Source organism: Delphinapterus leucas, chromosome 10 (assembly GCF_059928025.1).
Source record: "Delphinapterus leucas isolate spDelLeu-1000000601 "Yukka" chromosome 10, BTC_Dleu_Yukka2, whole genome shotgun sequence".
Taxonomy (NCBI): domain Eukaryota; kingdom Metazoa; phylum Chordata; class Mammalia; order Artiodactyla; family Monodontidae; genus Delphinapterus; species Delphinapterus leucas.
Window position 1 is genome coordinate 64,788,034 of NC_143138.1, and position 21,033 is coordinate 64,809,066.

General features: G+C 50.9%; 1 protein-coding gene across 1 annotated transcript; it reads right to left on the reverse strand.

The window, feature by feature from the left end:
* Positions 1-330: 330 nt before the first annotated feature.
* Positions 331-15,061, reverse strand: CSPG5 (chondroitin sulfate proteoglycan 5). The gene is made up of 5 exons (XM_022573290.2): positions 14,757-15,061; positions 12,956-14,066; positions 9,968-10,156; positions 8,034-8,109; positions 331-1,887 (listed from the first exon to the last, which is right to left on the reverse strand). Exons 1-5 carry the CDS (start codon positions 14,851-14,853, stop codon positions 1,726-1,728), a joined length of 1,635 nt encoding a protein of 544 aa, XP_022428998.2. The 5' UTR covers positions 14,854-15,061; the 3' UTR covers positions 331-1,725.
* Between the last annotated feature and the right edge of the window lie 5,972 nt (positions 15,062-21,033).

Here is a 21,033-nt window from a genome sequence, read left to right on the forward strand (position 1 = left end):
ATCCATCCTCATTTGTTGCCTGGATTGCTACAATCCCCATTCTCTCTGCCTTTACCATCGTCTACCTTGGCAACCTGTCCTAAATTGCCCTTTCCAACCTCATCACATAGGACCTCTCTGTCTCTCACAACCTCTAGTCACATAGCACGACTTTCCTGTGAGTATTCTCCCTCTGCCTTGAATGTCTTCTCCTGCATCTTCTTGAAAAATGCCCCCTCATCCTTCAAAGTCCAATTTAAACCTCTCTCCTTGAAGCCTTTCTGAATTCATAACTCCAACTCTCACAGCTCTGTATATACCTCTATTAAGAACTGACACACTGTATTATAATTATTTGTTTATAAGACTGTTTCTCAAGTACACCGTTAACTTCTTGAGGTTAGGATCTATCTTATTCATCTAGAGCTCCTGGCATCTAGCATACCACCTGGCTGAGTATGTGCTGAATAAATATTTATGAAAGAAGGAAAGATAGGGCTTCCCTGGTGGTGCAGTGGTTAAGAATCCACCTGCCAATGCAGGGTTCACAGGTTCGAGCCCTGGTCCAGGAAGATTCCACATGCCGCGGGGCAGCTAAGCCCATGCACCACAACTACTGAGCCTGCGCTCTAGAGCCCACAAGCCACAACTACTGAGCCTGCGTGCCACAATTACTGAAGCCCACGTGCCTAAAACCCGTGCTCCGCAACAAGAGAAGCCACCAGTGAGAAGCCTGCGCACAGCAACGAAGAGTAGCCCGCACTCACTACAACTAGAGAAAGCCTGTGCACAGCAATGAAGACCAACGCAGCCAAAAATAAAATAAATAATTTTTTAAAAATTAAAAAAAAAAAAATGAAGGGAAGAGTATTCTTAACAGGTGCTACAGACTGTTATGGACTGAATTGTGTCCCCCAAATATCACATGTTGAAGCCCTAACCCCTAATGTGACTGTATTTGGAGATAAGGTAATTAAGGTTAAATGAGGTCATCAGAGTAGGGCCCTAATCCAATAGGACTGGTGTCCTTATAAAAAGAGGAACAGACACTAGAGAGCTCTCTCTCTCTCCATATGCACACAGAGAAAAGGCCATGTGTGGACACAGCAAGAAGGTGGCTGTTTGCAAGCCAGAAAGAGAGGCCTCACCAGAAACCAACTCTGTTGGCACTTTTATCTTGGACTTCCAGTCTCCAGAACTCTCAGAAAATAAATGTCTGTTGTTTAAGACTCCCAGTCTGTAGTATTTTGTTATGGCGGCTCAAGCAGACTAATACATAGACAATTTCTGGGATTTCAAACATGTATAAATACACATCTTTAATGAAGGGAAGAATTCAACTCAAACTGACAAGAAGGGGTAGGGAGTAGAAAAAATTACATCAGGAAAATGGCTTTTTAAAAAGTTTTATTTCAAGAACTTTGTTTTTTACTGGTATTTCAAAAAAAGGTGGGTCAAAGTACAAAAAAAAAGTCAGTTGAATAACAGCATAGGTTTAGAAATCACAGCAGCAGAAGCAATGTACAGACAGCACAGACAAAACAATCCAGTGTATGCAATTCTCTTTAGGTTCTTTGCATATTTTGTGTTTTTTCCCTCCTGTACAAAATACACCAAAGCATGCCATGAGATCAGAAAAAAGAAAGGAGTTTAACAAATGGTTACAAGAAATACTCTGTACAAGAGGAGGATATTCTTCTCCCCTCCCCACCCCCCCACCCCCATTTCCTCTCTTTTTGCTCTGCTTTAGGTTAAGTTGTTCTGAAGACAATTCACCTCCAAGTCGGCCTGGTCACCTTTGCCACCCTCGAGTTTGGGCGACATGGAGTTCTGAATGTTAAATGGCTCCTCCTCTTTCAGGCAGGACTTGAGAGCTTCCTGGATTTTATGGGGAGCACTAGAATCATCCTGAAAGAGGAAAAAAAAGGTGAGGGAGGGGTGGGAAGGAGACAGTGGGTAGAGGGATCAAATAACATCTCAGACTTTTCAATTTGGCTGAAAGAATCATAACTGAAAAAAGGAAGAAAGCTCTGAGACGTGACTGAACCAAAGAGACTCATTAGCAGCTACTTTTTAGGAACATCATCCTCAAAAACACTGGCCAGATATAGATGAAAACTTGACAGGTAATTGCATTACAAATACCTTTAACTTAGGCCAGTGTGAGGTTTTCTCTTTGGCAGAGACTGGGGAGAAACAGTCCCTTTTAATACTTGGCCTGGCCCCTCTAAAGCCTCACCTGTTGGTGAGCTCTGCCTGGCCCCTCTTCACACGGCCCTCCATCTTGTTGAGTTCTGCTCTCACAGAAAGGTCTTGATCAGGAACATGACTTGTCGGTGTATTCAGTGGGGCACAAACTGGACTGTGGTCAGGTGCAGAGCTGTTCCTGGCAAAATTAGGGCCTCTCTCCCCACAGCAAATATATGTTCTCTGACTAGAGGCTGGAGATGTGTGAGCCTCTTCCTATCAGAATTTATCTACCAAAAGATGCTAACTTACAAGGTGTTTCCTCAATCCAAGCTCTGTGCTGCTGGTTCATGACCCATCTCTGACTGGTACTCGTGCCCTCCTGCCTATCCACGTGTGCTGCCTGCAGCCCTGTGACAAGCTCCTGAACCTGAACTGAATTTGTTAAAGGTTTTCAGGAAACCCACACCAGTACACAGTGCTCCGGCTCTGCATTCAGAGAACTCTTACAGCAATGCCTGCCTTCCCACTACTCTTTTCCTTTAGGACCGCCTGAGGGGATTTTACCCTGTGCAACTCAATGGGCCTCAGTTCTTTCTCAAGTGCTTGGAACTGTGCTGATCAAAGAGGTCGTGTAGCTACCCAGGCAGGTTCATGGATGGGAAGAAGGGTAACGTCCCTATCCGATCAGCTAGCTCAGACCTTTCTTGCTTTAACCAAAATTCAAGGTACTCATCATGCTTAAGGACCAAGGCATTCTCCACAAAACTGTGAGCTTGGGTTTCCCTGGTGGCGCAGTGGTTAAGAATCTGCCTGCCAATGCAGGGTACAAGGGTTCGAGCCCTGGTCTGGGAAGATCCCACATGCCGCGGAGCAACTAAGCCCGTGCGCCACAACTACTGAGCCTGCGCTCTAGAGCCCACGAGCGACAACTACTGAGCCCGTGCACCCAGAGCCCGGGCTCTGCAACAAGAGAAGCCACCACAATGAGAAGCCCGCACACCGCAACAAAGACAAGCCCCTGCTCACCGCAACTAGAGAAAGCCCGCGCATAGCAACGAAGACCCGATGCAGCCAAAAATAAACAAATAAATTAAAAAAAACACAAAAAACTGTGAGCTCTTGTCCATGCTCCCTGCTACTGAATTTGACCCATAATGGCACTAGGTCAGGCAAGTGACTAGTTGGAAAGTAGGGAAAGGCTCCAGGCCTACATCGGTTGCTACGGGTGTTTAAACATACTGTGCATGTAGAAATCACTGTTACCTGCCCCTTGCTCCAGCCTCACTTAGCACTTTCCCAGAAGACCAGCTTGAACAGAACAATTTGATAGAGTTTCAAAGACCTCAGGAGTAATTTACAGACAACAGCGGAACACATGTTCCCCATTTCCAGTGAGACAAGCACAAGAGGAAATGAACTTCATTCTGTGCTGAGGCAGGCTTCACGCAAGGCAGCTGCGCACAGCACGCATAGGCACTTGATATTTTCTACCACTGCTTGCAGAGGTTTAGAAAAAACTGTTCAATGGCATAAATGTATATGTGCTGAGATGGAAAGATTGCCCTGATATATTAAGTGTATTTTGTACACACACACACACACACACACACACACACACAGGTTTTTTATAGAGAGGGAAGCAGAATGAGGCAGAACTTCTGTATTGTGTGTGGGAAGACGCTGGGCATGATCGCTTGAGACCCTGAGTAGAATGGACTTTGGATCACAGCAAAACTTGAAGCAAAACAAGATGGCCTGTACTCACCTCTCCTCTTACAAGCGTGGAAATCACTTTCATGTTTTTCAAGATAACTGCCCCCAGTCCCGCCCCATCACACACACCTTGGGGGGATGCAGGGGCACAGGGATATTCTCATAATGTGAAAAAAGTGTATTTGGTGAGTCTTATAGACCTGGGCATCAAAACTGTGATGCCATGAGGGTGGGGACCCAAATTAAAACTGGCACCGTGAGGGCTTATGGGATTTGGACAGATGAGAAAGCTGCCTTCTGGGTCAATAGGAGGAAATAGTAGATCCTAAAAATAAGGAACACAGGTATCCAGACAATGCTATGAGATGAGCTAAGTACCTTCAACATGTAGAACGGGTGAGGGTGTGTCTAGACCAAGATGGAGCTATCCTAGTCCAAGTGTTTCCCTCAGAGCTCCATCCTCTTAAGCCTAGAGTTGCTGAATCCCTCAGCAGAAGGATTATGCGCCTTTGATTTGGTGGGAGTCCCTCATTAAGAGGGAACTGGACTTCCCTCTGGGCTAAGTCCTGGGAACTATTTCTGGCATTCTGCCCCAGCGGCATGGGCATCCTTCAGCCAGGGGTTCAGGCCTGGACGCCTGCTTGTCCAGACACAAGCCTCTATCAGAATGGGGTGGGCAGTCAGTGTTTTACCAAATACATGGAAGAAACAGAGACTGGGAAGTAAGAAAGGTTTAAATTGGGGGGTGGGATGGCGGTGGGAAACACTAAGGGACATCTTGGAAGGTCTGTCAAATCGCAGGAGGACCAAGTTACAGCCATGCCTTGCTCTAACAGCAGAGCTGTGAGAACCAACAGGGTGGTTCTCAGCGCTTGGGCAGTTTGCCCATGGAGTTCAGGTGACTTCACTCATGCTGTGCAGCTGGAGAGCGCCCGGCTTCCTACACACTCGCCATTCCTCCTGGAAAACGGCAAACCTCCACAGCAGGGGCTGAGGAGCTTTGGGCTTTTCCTTTTCCTCCCGAAGTTCCTTTCCTAGGCTGGCTGCTCAGCTCCACAAGACTCACACGCACTCGGCCGCTGGCTCACCAGCCACAGGGCCCCAGGTCAGTCCAGAGGGCCCAGGCGAGGAGCAGCACAGAGCGATGCGTGTAGCAAAGGAAAGGGACGTGCCCTCTACACAGACACCAGCCACGGACCCTTCCCCCACCAGACCCAAAGCAGCATGGTTTTTTTTGTTTGTTTGAAATCTTTTCAGAGTGTGGCTTATAGAGATCACTGAAACTGGGTAGGAAAATGACCCATTCAATCTCCTTGACTTATGTAAAAGAAAGAACCCCTCTACTAAGATAAATAAAACTCTCCAAAATTTTAGGAGATGCCAAAACCAACAAGGAAATTTGAGGGGTGAAGGGAGAGGGATGGGGAGACTAAATGAGCAGGCTTGACTCAGGTGCCCTCGTTTCAGCTCCTAGCTCACCTGGAGGTTTTCTCACTTTCATCCTGCTGCTAGCATCACTTGTAAGCAATCACTGTGGTGGCTGAAGCAAGGGCTAGGGCTCCACTTCATCATAAAGCGGCAACTGTCTTAACTGTCAATGCCCACAAGATCTTGACTATGACCGAGTCTGACTTCCGGGCTGGGTGGAGGGAATTAGAGATGAAGTTTGTAGAAAATCCACCCGCTGGACAGGAGAGTCACCCCCTCACATGCTCAGAGTTTTGGCAGAAAGGACAGGATGTGTCCTGGGACACAAGCTGAGGGAAGGATGCCAGGTGGAAATGGCCCTCAAGATCCAAGAGGAGCTAGAGAGCACAACTTCGCTGAGGGATGCCCCGGGTGCTGCCCAGACAACCCCATGGCCCTTCTCAGGCAGAGTCTACCATGGCTGACCACCCTGCTCCATTCCATTTTTGTTTTGCCATATTCTTTTTTTTTTTAATTTATTCATTTATCTATTTATTTTTGGCTGCATTGGGTCTTCGTATGTGCTTTTTTCTCTAGTTGCGGTGCGTGGGGGCTACTCTTTGTGCGGTGCCTGGGCTTCTCATTGTGGTGGATTCTTTTGTTGGGAGCACGGGCTCTAGGCAGGCTGGCTTCAGTAGCTGTGGCACACGGGCTAGTAGCTGTGGCTCGTGGGCTCTAGAGTGCAGGCTCAGTAGTTGTGGCGCATGGGCTTAGTTGCTTCATGGCATGGGGGATCTTCCCGGATCAGGGCTCGAACCCGTGTCTCCTGCGTTGGCAGGCTGGTTCTTAACCACTGCGCCACCAGGAAAGCCCCTCTGTTTTGCCATATTCTGAACTCAAGGTCAGTGGCAGCTTTCATGGACAAATGCCTTGCTTTCACAAAGTTGGCTCAGGCCAAGAAGAACTGGAAACCTTTGTATTGGCTCATGCAACCAAGGCCTCCAAGAGGAGCTATTTCTTTCCCCTCCATCTTGGTGAAGAGGAAAGGTGGACATAACAAGGGTGCCCGAAATGCATGAGTCAGAAACTTTACTAAGAACCCTCACACTCCATGGACAATAGACACCCTGACTGCAGGCACCACTGTATGGGTCAGGCCTGCTGTCCCACATGTACGAGATGGCAGATCAGACAGTGGACCTGAGAGACCCCATGGCAGGCCATCATTCACTAGTAGTCCATAAATGACAACTAAATGCACATCACTGCAAGAGGCCTGGTAAGGTAGGGATAGGGTGTCCCAAGATAAGGCTCATCCTATATCCTTGTGGGTTGATTAAAGTGGTTACCAATCCCAGCGATTACAGGACATGTTGTTCTCCTGGTTATCATGTCCATCTTGAACTTATTAATATCTTGGTGCAAAACAAGCATGTTCTTTCTCTACCCTTTATATCAAAGACTTTAAAAAATTATCCTAAATTGGCCTCTTTCATTTCTTATTTTAAATAGACCCCTTTGCTCCTCCTCCACCAGGCCAAGCTTTTCTTTTCTGGGATCTGGTGATCAAGGTCTCATGTACTATTATTCTCTCTTTCTCCTTCTGGGGCTACACTTTCCCCACCTATAAAAAGAAGACAATGGTCTAGATCTGTGCTGTCCAATATGGTGGCACTAGCCACATTCCGAGAGTTCTGAAGCCACAGGTAGCTGATGGCTGCTGTAGTGGACAGTACAGACACACAACTTTTCTATCTCACAGAAAGTCCCTCTGGACAGCACTGGCCTAGACTGTGAAGGCCCCTGTGAGCTCTTATACTCTATGGCCCATTATTTCAAAGAACTTCTTCAAAATTTCCTCTTAAGTTCCACTGTTTCCATCTGAAAAGTCTTAGTTTCACTCCGTTATCTGTGTAATGATGCATTTACCTGGAGGTATGGAGCCTGTGTCATGTGCAGAATTCTTGCGTTTGGATCTGATATGATTTAGGGCTTGGATGGTTTCTGCTTTATTTCTGAAATTCTGACAGTACCCAGTATTTGACTGGTTAGTCTGGTCCAGATAACACACTGGGCCAGTGTCTTTAGAAAATGGTCTATTGGGACCTTTTATTGGGTTTCAACTTATATTTATGAGCCTATACTCCTAAGGACAGATTCACCCCTAGACTTATGCTTCCACCCTACCATAAGTGTTTTGTGCTTACCTCAGCCGTAACCAATGTATATAAGCCTGCTCATTTTTAGGGTCCTCAAAACAGTGTCAAAGACACTGTTTTTCCAGCCATCCCAGAGGTTTTCCCACTCATCCTAAAGAGCAACCATCATTTGCTTCAATGACCAGCAGGGAATTCCCTAGCAATGAAAGCGGAGCCTTTCTCCTTGATATAGAAAATAGAAAGACAAAAATCAGACTTCTAAAGCCTAGATGAAGCTAAAAATCATGTGTCATCCTAGAAACAGATCTTCTGTACTTTGTATAACTTTGTTTGTCTGGGAAGTGGTACACCATCACGCCCTTATTCTCACTTTCACGGCCCCAACTGCCTGCCCTATCCTGATCCTCAGAGCTCTGAAGAGTGGCTCCACACTCTGAAGTGGACCAGAGATGTGGCCAGGGGCTGGAGCCTGCACAAGGACAGATGTGAAGAAGACAAGTTACCTGACAGATAACATTATCATAGAGAGCCAAGGCACAGGCATGGGGGGGAGCAGGTATGGGGAGCGTTGCAAAGTTTCCTTACGTTTGGGTGAGAGCCCTCAGCAATGGTGGAGAGGGAGAAGTTATCGTTGTGGAGCTCAGATGGGGTCCGGAATTTGCTGGTTAGGACAGAAGAGAGAAGGGAAAAATGTAAGTGAAACGATCACAGCGAAATCTGATAGAAGCTTCATGGGTCAGGGACTGTATTTCATCAAATGCCACAGATGCACCACTATTTGATGTACCACTAAGAAAAATCTTCTACCATTTTAAACCATGATCCAATGCTTTCTTATCACCTAGAGTTTTTATTACACACTTTAAGGAGCTCATTTAGACTTTAGATAAAGAACTGACAATGATATGAACAGCTATGACCACGTTTGTGCATGCCAGACAATTACAACTACATCATGACTGCCATCAGGCCAACAGTGGTTATAGGACGCCAGCGACTGTAAGACACATCCAGTTTCAGAGATGTTAATATGTGAAAAAAAAGTGTATCTTAGAATCAATAAGCTGCAGCAGTATCTGTAGTGCACTGGGTACATATAGCATTTTCAGAGCAGTAACCAGGCTTGGGAAAGAAAGAAGGTATGCAGAAGGAAAAAAGGGAGGCGGCATTTGAGCTGAAGGGCTGCGGAAGCCATGTTTTGCACAAAACGCATAAGCAACTACAGTAGGATGACCTAGGAGGCCCTTCCCTGGGCCTCAGCTCTTGCTTCTCCCCTCGCCTGGCAGCTGCTTCTTCTCTCCTATCAGCAGCAGCCCTGATCGGTGGTCCCATCCCCACCCTGACCCTCCCCGCCACTCCAACCCTCTGGTGTCAGCGTGAGGAGCCAAGGGTCTTGGCTTGTGATCACAGGCACAGATGCAGCCCTGCCTCAATGCACAGGCACAATGCAGAGGCCCTTGCAGGCCCACAACGGTTAGCTGAAAGGCTGCAGAGAGCTGCTGGCATCTGCACATCTCACAAGTTCACCCAGCAAAGGAGCAACAGATGGCGTTTTGTCCTTTTCCCAGGACCCAGGGCAAGTCCTTTGGTCACGTTCTCTGGAGGGAGTCTCGGGTCAGGGGGAGGGGATTACTTGGACAACAGGTTGAAATGGGGGGTGGGCGGCAGGTCTGCATAAATTGTCTCTTGGGTCCAGAGGAAGCTGAACTCCAGTCTCCTCCTTCTGTGACTCCTGTGACATTTCAGAAGGTTCTTTACTTTGCTTAGTGACCACAGTGATTCTCTCATAGTGTGTAAGGTCACATTCGAGTGTTCAAGCATGGACTTAAAGGGTAAATGCATGCTGATTCTCACATGTGCACAGTAGTCACTCCTCTGCTAAGAGCTGAAATGAGACTCCATATCCCCACACAGCCCTTAGAATCCACAGTGGAGAAAGTGAGGGCCGGGGTCTCACCACCCCCCACATTCTACTTAGGAGGGCTTCCTTGAGTCCTCTGCCCTTCTGCCTGGACCAAGGATTGACAAGTTTGGAAAGCAACGCACTGCAGTGCTAGACCCTCTCACTGAGGAGGAGCTGGTATTGAGTGACAGCAGATCTGAGGGAGCTGGAGTCACTTCATGCTGATTTGTGAGCAAAATCCTCACACTGGCCACTGGCTGTCAGAGACCCAGGAAGCAGGTGCAGTCAGGTGGGGGTGGGGGACCGAGCACAGTAACGTACTTGACCAGAGTTGGGAGCTGCTATACTCAGGTTACCTTTTCTAAGCACCTTCTATACGGCGGGGTGTGTGTGTGTGTGTGTGTGTGTGTGTGTGTGAGGAATGGTGCTGGGCAGCTGCAGTGTGCCACAGGGGCTTAACCTCGGCTGCAATCCCAGCATATTCTGTGTAGGAATGGTTACGCTTGGGTGAATTTTTGGTATGAAAAGTACAACCAGGGATGGAGAGCACGTGCCAGAAACCCTCAGGACTACATCCCTGGGTCAGATTGGGTGGGGTTGGCTGTCACAGACTCACTTGGTCCTGCGCAGCTTGGTGTTCTCTGTCTTGAGCAGATAGAGCTTCTTGGCGAAGAACACCGTCATCATGAAGAGCAGGAGCAGCACAAGGGCGGCCGAGCCTACGGCCACACACATCACCTGGAAGTCAGTGATGATGGACTCGCAGCGCATCCCCTTGTGCCAGATGTAGTCCTGCGTGTTGCACCTGCAGCGGTGACAGGGTGAGACTGAGGCGACAGGCTGGCAGCCGTGGCCGCAGTGAGGGCCTGGCCCCTGACCCCAGGACTTCCCTCAACCGCCTGCTCCTAGTGGGACTTTGGGGCCCCCATCTGTGCAGACCTTATGGTTGCTATTGTTGCCTTGTCCTTACAACCATTCCATGAAGAGGTTCATGACACAAATGAGGTAACCGGGGAGCTGAGAAACTGAGCAAACTCAGTTTCCAGGAGGGAAGGGAACCCTCGTTTTCCACCTCCGTGAGAATAATCACAGGATTCTCCCAGATCCCCCCAGACCGCCCCAACCCCCCGGGCTCTGGTGAAAAAAGAAAGATGGAAAACAAGACCAACAGGAGCTACAGCTACAAAGTAGTAGGATCCACCCTACACAACGTGAAAAACCTATCTTGTGGCATTGCAGTCCCATCTAGTTCACGTGGCTAACCAGACACTGAAAAATAAGGAAGCGACAGACAAGAACAAGCACAAAGACAGATGTATATTCTCCCTTATCTCTGCAGCCCCCAAAGTGCTGCCCCTAAAGCTTCCAGTCCTATTACCATGAGAACTGTCATGAAAGCAGAGTGAGAATCAACCCTCTGGGTGGGTTTCAGTCCTTTCGTTGAGTGACTTTCTCTTGCCCTTGGGACATTCCCAGGCTCCAACTCTTCCAGTGACATTGCTGTTTCCATGGGAACCAGGCTGCTTCAAAGAGGAAAAATGTGGAAGGATACAGAGGCAGGCAAAGGAGGGAGGACATGAACCTCAGGGTGAATGACAGACAAGAGAAAGGGGTCCAGAAATGGGGAAATTTTGCATGGAAGAATTAGGTACTCCACACCTAGAATAGGGCAGGGATACGAGGCTAGCAGGGAATTCTCTTTTCCAACTGCTGCTTTGCAGTCGTGGGGGGCTGTTGGAGGATGGCGGGGAAAGAAGATCCCTCTAACCGACCATTCTAGAGAAGTTCAGCCATAGCTCTGCTCATTTCTCTGCAGTGGTCGGTGTGACAGAGACAAAGACATGCTGCAGTATGCAACCAAGGGCTCAGCAGCCTCCTGTGAGTGGAATGCAAAACAGTTTCCAAGCCAGGGCTGGGCCTGGGTGTACCCACCAGAGGAGGAATCTCTGGTAGGGAGGCCCAGTGTGACCCTGGGATGGAAGCTGTGCAAGGAGAGCTGGAGTGGACTTGTGTGAAGCCCTTCTGAGGCAGGAGCCACTGGAGGATCCATGGTCAGTACAGGCATGCTGCTCAGTGAGGACACGCTTACTCTTCCATTTGGGAGTCCTCTGATAGCTCCAGGAGGTTCTGGGAACTGTCTAGCTCTCCAGAGGCAGCAAGGGCTCCAAATTTCATACTCTGATGGGGAGCTTACTTTGAAGGTGAAAACTCAGGCCCCCAGTAGGTTGAAAGATTACAATTTTGCAGATTCCATAGTTCCCAGGCTAAAATCATTACTGTAGTCCCCCCAACTAGAGGCTGAGGAGCAAAATCACAGGGTTTCCTCATTTCTGGTAGCCCTTAACCAAGCAGCAAGGTCTCGTTGCCATAATTTCTTGATCACAGTTCCTCTTTTTGGCAATGGCTGGACAACTCCAATCAGAACCGTGTGGACACATCCTGTATGAGTGACGCTAACGTCATGATCATTTACAGGGAAGAAGAACTTCATGGGAAGGAACTGGAACTTAAGCTTTAATGCCAAAGGCGCAGCATTCATGCATTCTGTATGTTATTATTCTACCAGAACATTAAGACCTACAGAAATTTGAATTCTTCACATACCTCCAAAGAGACCAAGAAAAAGAAACATCAGGAATGACACTTTAAAAAGAGACACCCAGATTTGCTCCTCCTAGGACCAGTGGAAACAAGTCCCAGGAAGAATCTGAGGCCTCCATGCCACTTCTAGGGCCTGTAAAGGATGGAGACAAGCAAACCACCCAGGTCACCCCGGACTTGTGCTTCTTCCAGAATAAGCCAGTGAGCTCTCCAGCAGGTTAACTACCTTGCCGTGACGGCAGGTGTATGGGGTAATTACTGATGAGGCATGGGATGGTGGTTGCAGACAATATCCTTACTCTGACACTAAACTCTCTGGGTCTTTAAAATACGCTGGATTGGGTATCCCCAGGAAGACAACAATCAAGGTAGGAGGGGCAAAGCCACGACCCAAAGTCAAGAAACCCCACCACAACTGCTATACCAGGAAAGACACTCTGCTTGACTTGACCTGTTCGAATGGCTGCTCTCTGGGTCTGCTCCCAGCGAGAAGGTCTTCACTGTGACTGTATGTGCCACCCCAGGCATGTGCCCCACAGGGTCACAGGGCCTTCCTCCTGCCACACATATGGCTCAGAGGGAGTGGTCAGCAGTTCTCTCTCCTCTCAGTACGTTTATGGGCCTACTCCTTCTACTAGTTTAGTCAGAACTCGCCAACAAGAACTTGCCCTCAAGCCAGCAAAGGCCTTTTCCAAAATCTTTAGCCAAGTCCCTTCGTTTTGCCTCTATAGTTTACTGGTTTGGTAAAGGACACAACACTTAGAGGAAATACACAATCTTATTTCTGAGGAAACTCTCCTAGTGATGAGATCACAGGAAGTGCACATAAGATGTAATTCTATAGAATATTTGCTGTGACTATCCCTTGACCTGGGACTTCTGTGAATGCACAACCTCTGGGAAGCTGTGCCTGTCACATTCCCCTCTCTGCTGAGACAGCCTCCCATGCCCTCTCCAGGAGTTCTCTGACAAGCCCCCGGGAACCTGCCTGCCACACTCTTACCTGCAGAAGGCCCCTATGTTCTCCACCAGGTAGCACTGGCCGCCATTGTGACAGTAACTTGGGAAGAGGTCGCACACTGACCGGCAGGAGCTGTTATGTCGCACAAAGCCACTGCGGCACTCAGTGACATTCTCGCTTGGGGCCAGGTCCCTGCCTGGCTCTCTTGGGCGGGGCCTGAGGGCGATGCTGCTGCCGGGGACCATCCCCAGAGTATGCTGTGGAGGGACAGCATGCCACCGACCGGTGGGCTGGCCTGTCCCGGGCCCCAGACCAGGTTTCTCAGTGGGCACTAGAAGGTCATTTTCATTTTCATCTTCCAGGTCTCTGCCTCCTGCTGCATCCTTGTCATCCTCCTCTTCTTCATCCAAGTCATCATAGAAGGATGTGGTAGGGTAGAAATCAGATTCATCAAAGGGGGTGAAGTCATCGTATAAGTCAAGCAGGCTCCAGGAAGGGGTCTCTTCCCCAGGATCAGGGTGGTGCTCTGAGGTACCTGGAGACCCAGGGAAGCTCCCCAGGTCGGCGCCACGGCCCTCACCATCCAATCCTTCGAAGTAGTCGATGTCAATTATATCTGACGCCGTGTGGGGCTCTAGTGTGCCCTGAAAGGGGTACGTGGGCTCTGGCCCATGAGGGTCAGGTGTGCTGCCTCCCAGGTTCAGCCAAACCTCCAAGGGGCTCTCCTTGGGGAGTTCAGGGTCTGGGCTCAGCTTGTCGCCAGGAGTGGGGGAGAGTGGCCCGCTGGCCTCTGTAGCCTCGGGGGTGGCGGGGGGCGTCGATGACTGCCCGAGGGCCTCGTCGGGAACCGGGAGCGTGGCTGGAAGGGCCTGGGTGTCGCCGCTGCCCGCCTCTGCCGTCACTCCGCCCAGGCCTGGGCTGTCCGCCTCCAGCCAGGTTGTGTCTGTCACCGCCGCCGATGCCTCCAGAGCCTCCTCTGGCCCGACCTCAGGGCCCACCACCGCCTGCTCGCCGCCGGGCGCAGTCCGAGGTGTCTCATCTTCCCCAGCTGCTGGTGGGCCGGCCTTCTCCCGCGTGTCGTTAGCACGCGGCTCCCATGCCAGGACTCTCTTCACCTGCCTGTCTGCCTCGACGGCTCTGCCCGCCTCACGCACTGTGGGCGGGAGGGAAAGGGGCCTGGCGTCAGGGCAGCGGGCGTGGTAGGGCCTTGGGCTGCGCCCCGCCCCGCCGAGGCTGCTCTCCCAGAACCCCGCCAGCCCTAAGCCTCAGCTTCAAGATTTCCCAAGGCCACGCCCCATCGTTAAGTCCCGCCCCGAGCCCGCCCCATAAGCCAGGGAACACACCCAGCCAAACGTTTCCTCGCTCAGGCCCCACCCCCAAGCGTAAGGCCCCGCCCCCTACACCACCCGCAGTCTAACCAGGGAGGCCCCCGACTCCAGCTCCTGGCATAAATCTTACCCTCGGGGCTCCATTCCACCTCCACCTCCAGGCCCCGCCCAGGAGTCGCACCCTTAGGGCCCCGCCCCGAACTCTCATCCTCTCGCCCCCCCATCACCTCCAGGTCCCGCCCCGAAGTCTCACCCTCAGGCTCCGCCCACCAGACGCCCCCCCCGCAGCCAACACCTGGGTCCGCACACCAGAGTAGGGGCCGCCACCCACCACTCGGCCTCCCCCAAGTCTCCCATCTCCTCGTGCGCCCCTTCCCCCGCCTGGGCTGCAGGCAAGGCGCTGCCCCGCCCCCTTGCCACAGCTCGCGGACTCCGCCTGTACCCGAAGCCAGTGGGACCCTGACTCAGGGTGGGGCGCGAGAGCTGCTGGGGTCCCGGTCGCTGTCGGTACCTACCCGGTGCGGCCCCAGTGGCGAGGACCAGCGTGGCCCCCAGAAGCAGCAGCAGCGGCGGCGGCCCCCGACCCGGGACCCCGCCCTCGGCTCGACCCATGGCGCGGCGTCCCGACCGCTGTCCGCGGTCTGCCCGGCTGGCTGCGCCCTCGGCTCGCCGGCCGCCGCGCCTCCCGCCGGTGCTGCGGGCGTATCAGCCCACGATGGGCAACGGGAGAAGCCGCATGCCGCCGCCGCCGCCGTCCGCCGCTGTCCCCGGCGCGCCTCGCCTCCCCGCCTCCCTCGCCGCGGCTGCCGCGCTCTGCGCCGCCCCCACCCCGCCCGCCCCGCCGCACGTAGCTCTGACGCCTGCCCTGCTCAGTCCGCCTGCCAGGGGGACAGACAGACCCCCGGCTCCGGATGCGGAGACAAACGGACGTTGGGTAGCGCGGGTGCAGGCGCACAGCGCCGCGGGTGGCGTTAGCTGCCAGGTGCACTGGCGGGAGACCTGCGGGGCGGGGCCGTGGCCCCGCCCTCCCAGTGGAGGGCTGGCACGGGGCCCCCACCCGCGAGGAACCCACCCGCCAAGCGACAAGCAAGGAGGCGGGGGCGCAGACACCCGCAGGCTCCGGGCGGGGCTCGGAAGGGCCGCAGGGGGCGGAAGCCCGAGCCCGCGGTGTGGCAGTGAGCCAAACCCGGGGGGCACGGAGCCTCTCGGATTTCTGCGCCAACCCTGTGTTCGGGGCGGAGAAGGGTCTCCGGGAGGTCTCCGAGTCCCCACGAGGGCGGGACGGTCGCTGACAGCGCCAGGCAAGGGGGCGAAGTGGACCTCCCAGGTCCTAATCGGATCAGACCTAATCCGTCTGCAGCCAAAGCCCCCGACCTTGCACAGCCAGGCTGGCCGGAACGCATCCCGGGGGCAGGGGGCAAGACCTTTCTGTAACTGTGGCTACATTGCCTTCCCTCTCGCCTCCTCAGGGCAGCCTGGGGAGCGGCCTTTAATGCCGGTTCCTTCCTCCCTCTCCAGGATACACCCCCCCGCCCAACCCGCCCATGTGTCCCGGGCCACCAAAGCTCCGGTTGGTGGGTAGTCGCTAGCGGCCTAGATCACAGCCTGGGGACACGCGGACGCCAGGCCACCGTCTGTGTGCCCTGTCCAAAGCTCACTCTGCCGTCCAAAACCACTCATCTCTGGATCCCTGCTTGCTGGGGAGTCACGGCCTAGTCACCTAATTTGTCCACCAAACCGACTGTCTGCCTCTTGATCTAGTAACCCAAATGATATCTGCGGTTACTGCTCGAGATGCGGCAACTCTGGTATTTGAGAAACTCTCATTTCTCTCACTAGGGAATCACTTAAGTGACCAAGATAGAGATTCTCCTAATCTCTTTCTAGTACATGTCTCTGGATGGGGTTGCCTTGATTCAAAGTTCGTTTCTCTCACTGGAACTAGATCTGCTGCAGTCTACTTGCTTGTCCTGGTTGTTCCCTCCTCTCCAGGTCTGCCTGGCAAACTCAACCCAGAAAGCTCAGTTCCTATCACCTTTCCATCCCTGAAGCCTTCTTAGCCTAACCCAAGTAGTTAGACACGTTGGCCCTGATGTCATTGTCTACAGCAATTCTCTATTGGACCACAAGACACTTGAGTGTACAGCTCCTCGTGCAAAGGGAGGCTCCCTAAGGTGGGGAGGAGGCATAAATGAATGAATGACTACCATCATACTCCCACCCCAGAACCGTGGGTCTGGAGCTTCCTGCAAAGTGGCTGACTTGCTGAGGCTCTTTCCATGGCTTCATGTTGCCACTGGGAGAGTAAATACCAGTTTGAAATACCTTTTCTGAGCAGAGGGCCAGGCAGGACTTTGCACTTGCCTGTTGCCAGAGGCACTAATGCACCCTCCAACACCATCTCTGCTTTCCTGTAGCTTTTCTTTTTTTTTTGGCCTTATGTACAATTCTCTGTGTTGCTCTTCTCTGTGTCTCCTTGACTCTTGGGTGATGGCTGTCAGAGTGGAGGATCTTGGTGTACATGCCTACCTCCTCCTTCCTGAGGCCAGTCTTTGTGGGAAGGAAGCCTCACAGATGGGTCCTTTGGTGCCTAGAGCATGACAACCACTCCTGTGTTTTTCACAAGAAAGGTCTGGATGGGGGCCCTTTTCCCATCCCTCTGTTAAAGCTCTACTAACCCCAGTTTATTAGCTCATTTTAATATACTTTGTGAAATATTTAAGTATATCCTTTTAAATTCAATTTTTGAATTAAGTAAAACAAGCACATGGTATAAAATAAAGTTAAAATATGAACTATCTCCTTCCTCAATGACCATCTTCCCTTCCCTGGAGACAGATTCTGTTACTACTTTCTTCATTTGGGGATTTTAAACTCAACTGTTGCCATTCAGTTTCATTCTGATCCTCCCTAGCAGATCTCACCAGCAGTTTCAGAACCGAGCACAGCACACCTGGTTAGGTGACACCTCCACAAGACAGATAGCACAAGCTCATCAAGGCAGTGGAGTGTGACTGCAACAGCAGGATTCCACATCAGATCTGTGTGACATTGGGAGAGTCAGTATCCTGTCTCATGTGTGAAAGTGGTAATAACCATACAGTGTCAAATGAATGTGATTTTTTTTTTTTTCTGGGCACAAGGGCTACGAGGGTAGGCATAGAAACTGGAGTGAAAGGGAAATTGACCTCTCTCTAGAGCTTACACCCATGTCCCCACATTCAAGTCTCATGCATTTGGGCATCAGGGATGCTTTGAGGCAATGGCTTCTGCATGCCTCTGAAGTTCCCACTGGGTTTGGCAGTACCAAGGAAGGCACAAGGCCCATTGCCATGGCTACAGCCTGCCGCCCTGTGCATAGAAAGCCACTGACTTTGCCAGGGGGCTGCTGTCCAGGGCATAGCTGCTCCTGTTGCCGTCGCTGGGGGCATACTTCAGTCTGAACAGGAAGTAGCACAGTTCCTGGCTTTAAGTCCTCAGTAGTAACCACTACCATTTTCCTGTTTTCTTTTTTTTGGGGGGTATGCGGGCCTCTCACTGTTGTGGCCTCTCCCATTGCGGACGCACTGGCTCAGCAGCCAATGGCTCACGGGCCCAGCCGCTCCATGGCATGTGGGATCTTCCCGGACCGGGGCACGAACCCGTGTCCCCTGCATCGGCAGGCGAGCTCTCAACCACTGCGCCACCAGGGAAGGCCCATTTGCCTGAGTTTTTAGTTTTCTTAGTGCTCTAATTTGTCTTATTCTGCACAACCATACTATTAATGTTTTACTGGTCATTTTACACACTTGCAAATGGACGCTGAGATCATGCTAATGAAGTGGTAAGGCTAGGATTTGAACTAAGATCTTAATTTCAAATCTTTTCATTTTAATATGGAGGCTTTTCATTCTTGCTTCTTGATTTCAGAAGAGGAATCAGGATGCAGAGGTAGGGCCTCACTTGGCTGAATGGAAGCCCAGCCTCTCGCCCTGCCCACTTCCACCTGGGTGTTTAAAAGTTAATGCTGTGTTCTCTTAACAGAGTACAACACAGCAGTCCACACTTACGTCCTGTATCAGTCAGAAAGGGACATCTAGCATGGCTTCTCTCCTGCCAGTGTGCTGCATAGATACCTGGTTCTGGGCTGCAGGGCAGTCAGCTCTGCGACATTTTTGGTGATGGGCTGCTGGGAATGGTCCTTCTTGCACCTTTACCAGAAGGAGGGAAGAGCCAAGGGGTGGGGGCCTGAGTTCTTTGTGCTGACCACCACCTCCTCTCTCTGGAAGTTCTGGATTCTCAACTTGCACAAGTGCTCTCATCTTAGAAAAAGACATTACAACCTGGAGGCGGTCATCTTGTTTGGGGAGTGGGTCTGCTACAAAATTGGCAAGTCCCCTGAACTTCATTACCCCAAAGCCAAGTCAGCTGGGAGAAAGCCACACAGCCTCAGACATGGAGCAACCAGGCTTGTCTTCTTGCAGAAAAGTCCTGCTGCCTCAGCAGGCAACCTAAGTGCTTCTCGGGAACCCCACAGCTAACACACAATATGCAGACTGGAACAAGGAATGCCACAGTCAATTTGGATGGCTGTGGGAAATCCATTAGTGTCAGGGCCAAACCAGCCAAAGAAATCAAGAGCCCCGCCCACTTCCTAAACCCTTCAGGACCACCTGGTAGTGAGGGAAGACAGCCACAGAACCAGAGTGGGAGGTGTTTTCCTTCGTGTCACAGCTGTTTGACAGTAGTGGTGGCTGTAATGTCTTCAGGCATGGTGATTTTGCTGAGGCCTGCAAAGGCTGTACCCTAGGGGTAGGTGGTGGTGTAAGGTGGCTGCCAAAAATCAGTCACCTGGCTGCTCCCCATGCATTTGGAGGGGCCTGGAAAGGCCTCTGGGGGCAGTAAGGAGTAAAGATGGCTCCAGTTCTACAGGGCAGGCCAGGAGCAAGAAGACAGGGGACAAGACAAGGCTCTCTTCTGCTGGGGTCCCATGAGAGCTGGAATAGGGATGGGTGGTCCAAGAGAGAAGTAGCTATAATTAATTTTGGAAACTTTGTCTAGGTTGATTTATAGAACTCTCTCCTTCTACCCTTTTAGTCACCCTTTGCGTATGGCAGTCCTGTCTCAGCTCTGTATTAAGGAGTTCAGGATCAAAGATGTTTCCTAATGACAAGAGTAGTGGCAGGGCTAAAGCGAGCCACAGGGAAATGAAGTTCAGGGGAGCTGTTCACAAGGAGGTCCAACGTCAAGCATCCTGGGCTTGAAGGCAGGCAGCATCTCCTTCAAGAATGTATCTTTCCATCTCCTTCTGAAAGATGACTTCAGTGGAGATAATCCATTAACAGGGGATCAATGTGCTTTCACATTGTTCCCAGGAAGAAGTCCCCCTTCAACAATAGTGGAGCAACTGAATAACAGCTATGCTCTTGGAACTGTAGAAAGCAGGAGCTTTATAATAAAAATCACAGGCAGAGGTTTGCAGAAAGAACAGGGGTTAGTTGGCACTGGATACATTGGGTATCCAGATGAAAGAGTTCTCTGATTATTCAGATGGAGGTTTTCAGGAATGAAAGTCAACCCTCAGGTTACCAAACCTCGTAGGACAGAAATCATGGAAGAACATCCAATTCACAGACTAATATACACTCTCCCCCAGAAAACAACTGATTAGACTGTTCCTTTTACTTCATGAACACTTGGCACTATCTAAACTATTTATGGTCTGGTATCCTCCAGACCATACACCTTATCCCCCATTTTCCTACAAAAATGTAAGCGGCCTCGAGTACAGGGGCCTTGCCTTACCTTATTCATAATAATGACTGCATCCAAGTTTTAGTGCCTGCCACACAGTAGGCTCTCAAATGTTTACTAGACTAACGGGCTCACAGAATGACTGTCAGGAACTGCAGAGAGCTTGCTCTACCATACAATCTTATTAACCAGTAGTTCTCAAAGAGTGGTCCCATGACTAGCTGCATCAGGATCTCCTGGGAATCTGTTAAAAAGGCAAAATTTCAGAACATACCCCAAACCTGCTGAATCAGAAGCTTTGAGGATAGGGCCCAGAAGCTGTATGTTAAACTCGCAGGTGATCCTGACCTGCACTGAAGTTGGAAAACTGCTGTTCTTAATCGCATTTGGGGGAATCATTCCATAGGAAGGATCTGAGGAACCTGTGGAAACCTGGTTAATTGTACACGTCTTGGTTTGCTCTAAAAAGAATTCACACTCAGGTTTATAAACCAGTCTTCAAACTGAATCAAGGATTAACTTTCCTCAACCCTGCGGGAAATGTAGGAGTCCTGTGAGACCCAGCTGGCTCTAGCACTTTCTTCTAGAGGGAAGAGTCGAACAGGTCAGAAAGCACAGCACAATCAGGTGACACACTTCCGTGCAGAGCCAAGTGTTCACCTCCTGGCAGACACAGAATCCACTTCTTTTGCTCCACTGGGTTCACAAGCATATTGAAAGCACTGGTTTCCGTATTCTGCACAGGGCGTGCACCTGTGGGTGCTCAAAGGCTGTCCATGAGAGCGTATCAAGGTTCACAGAATCATCTGCCCTCAATGCCAGCCTCCAACTTGAGGCTGTCTAAACTGCAACCTGACAAACATTCTCTACTGCACCAAGCAGAACTACTCCTCTCTTGGAGGTGCCAGGATGTTGGCCACCCTTCCTGAAGAACTTCCACTCATCTTTCTCCACTTAGACCATGGAAATAAAAAGTGGGCAAGGCACATCAACCATATGTTCCTTAAGCCTCATGAAGGTGAGAAGGTGGTCAGTCAGTCAGGAAACCCGCACCACTGA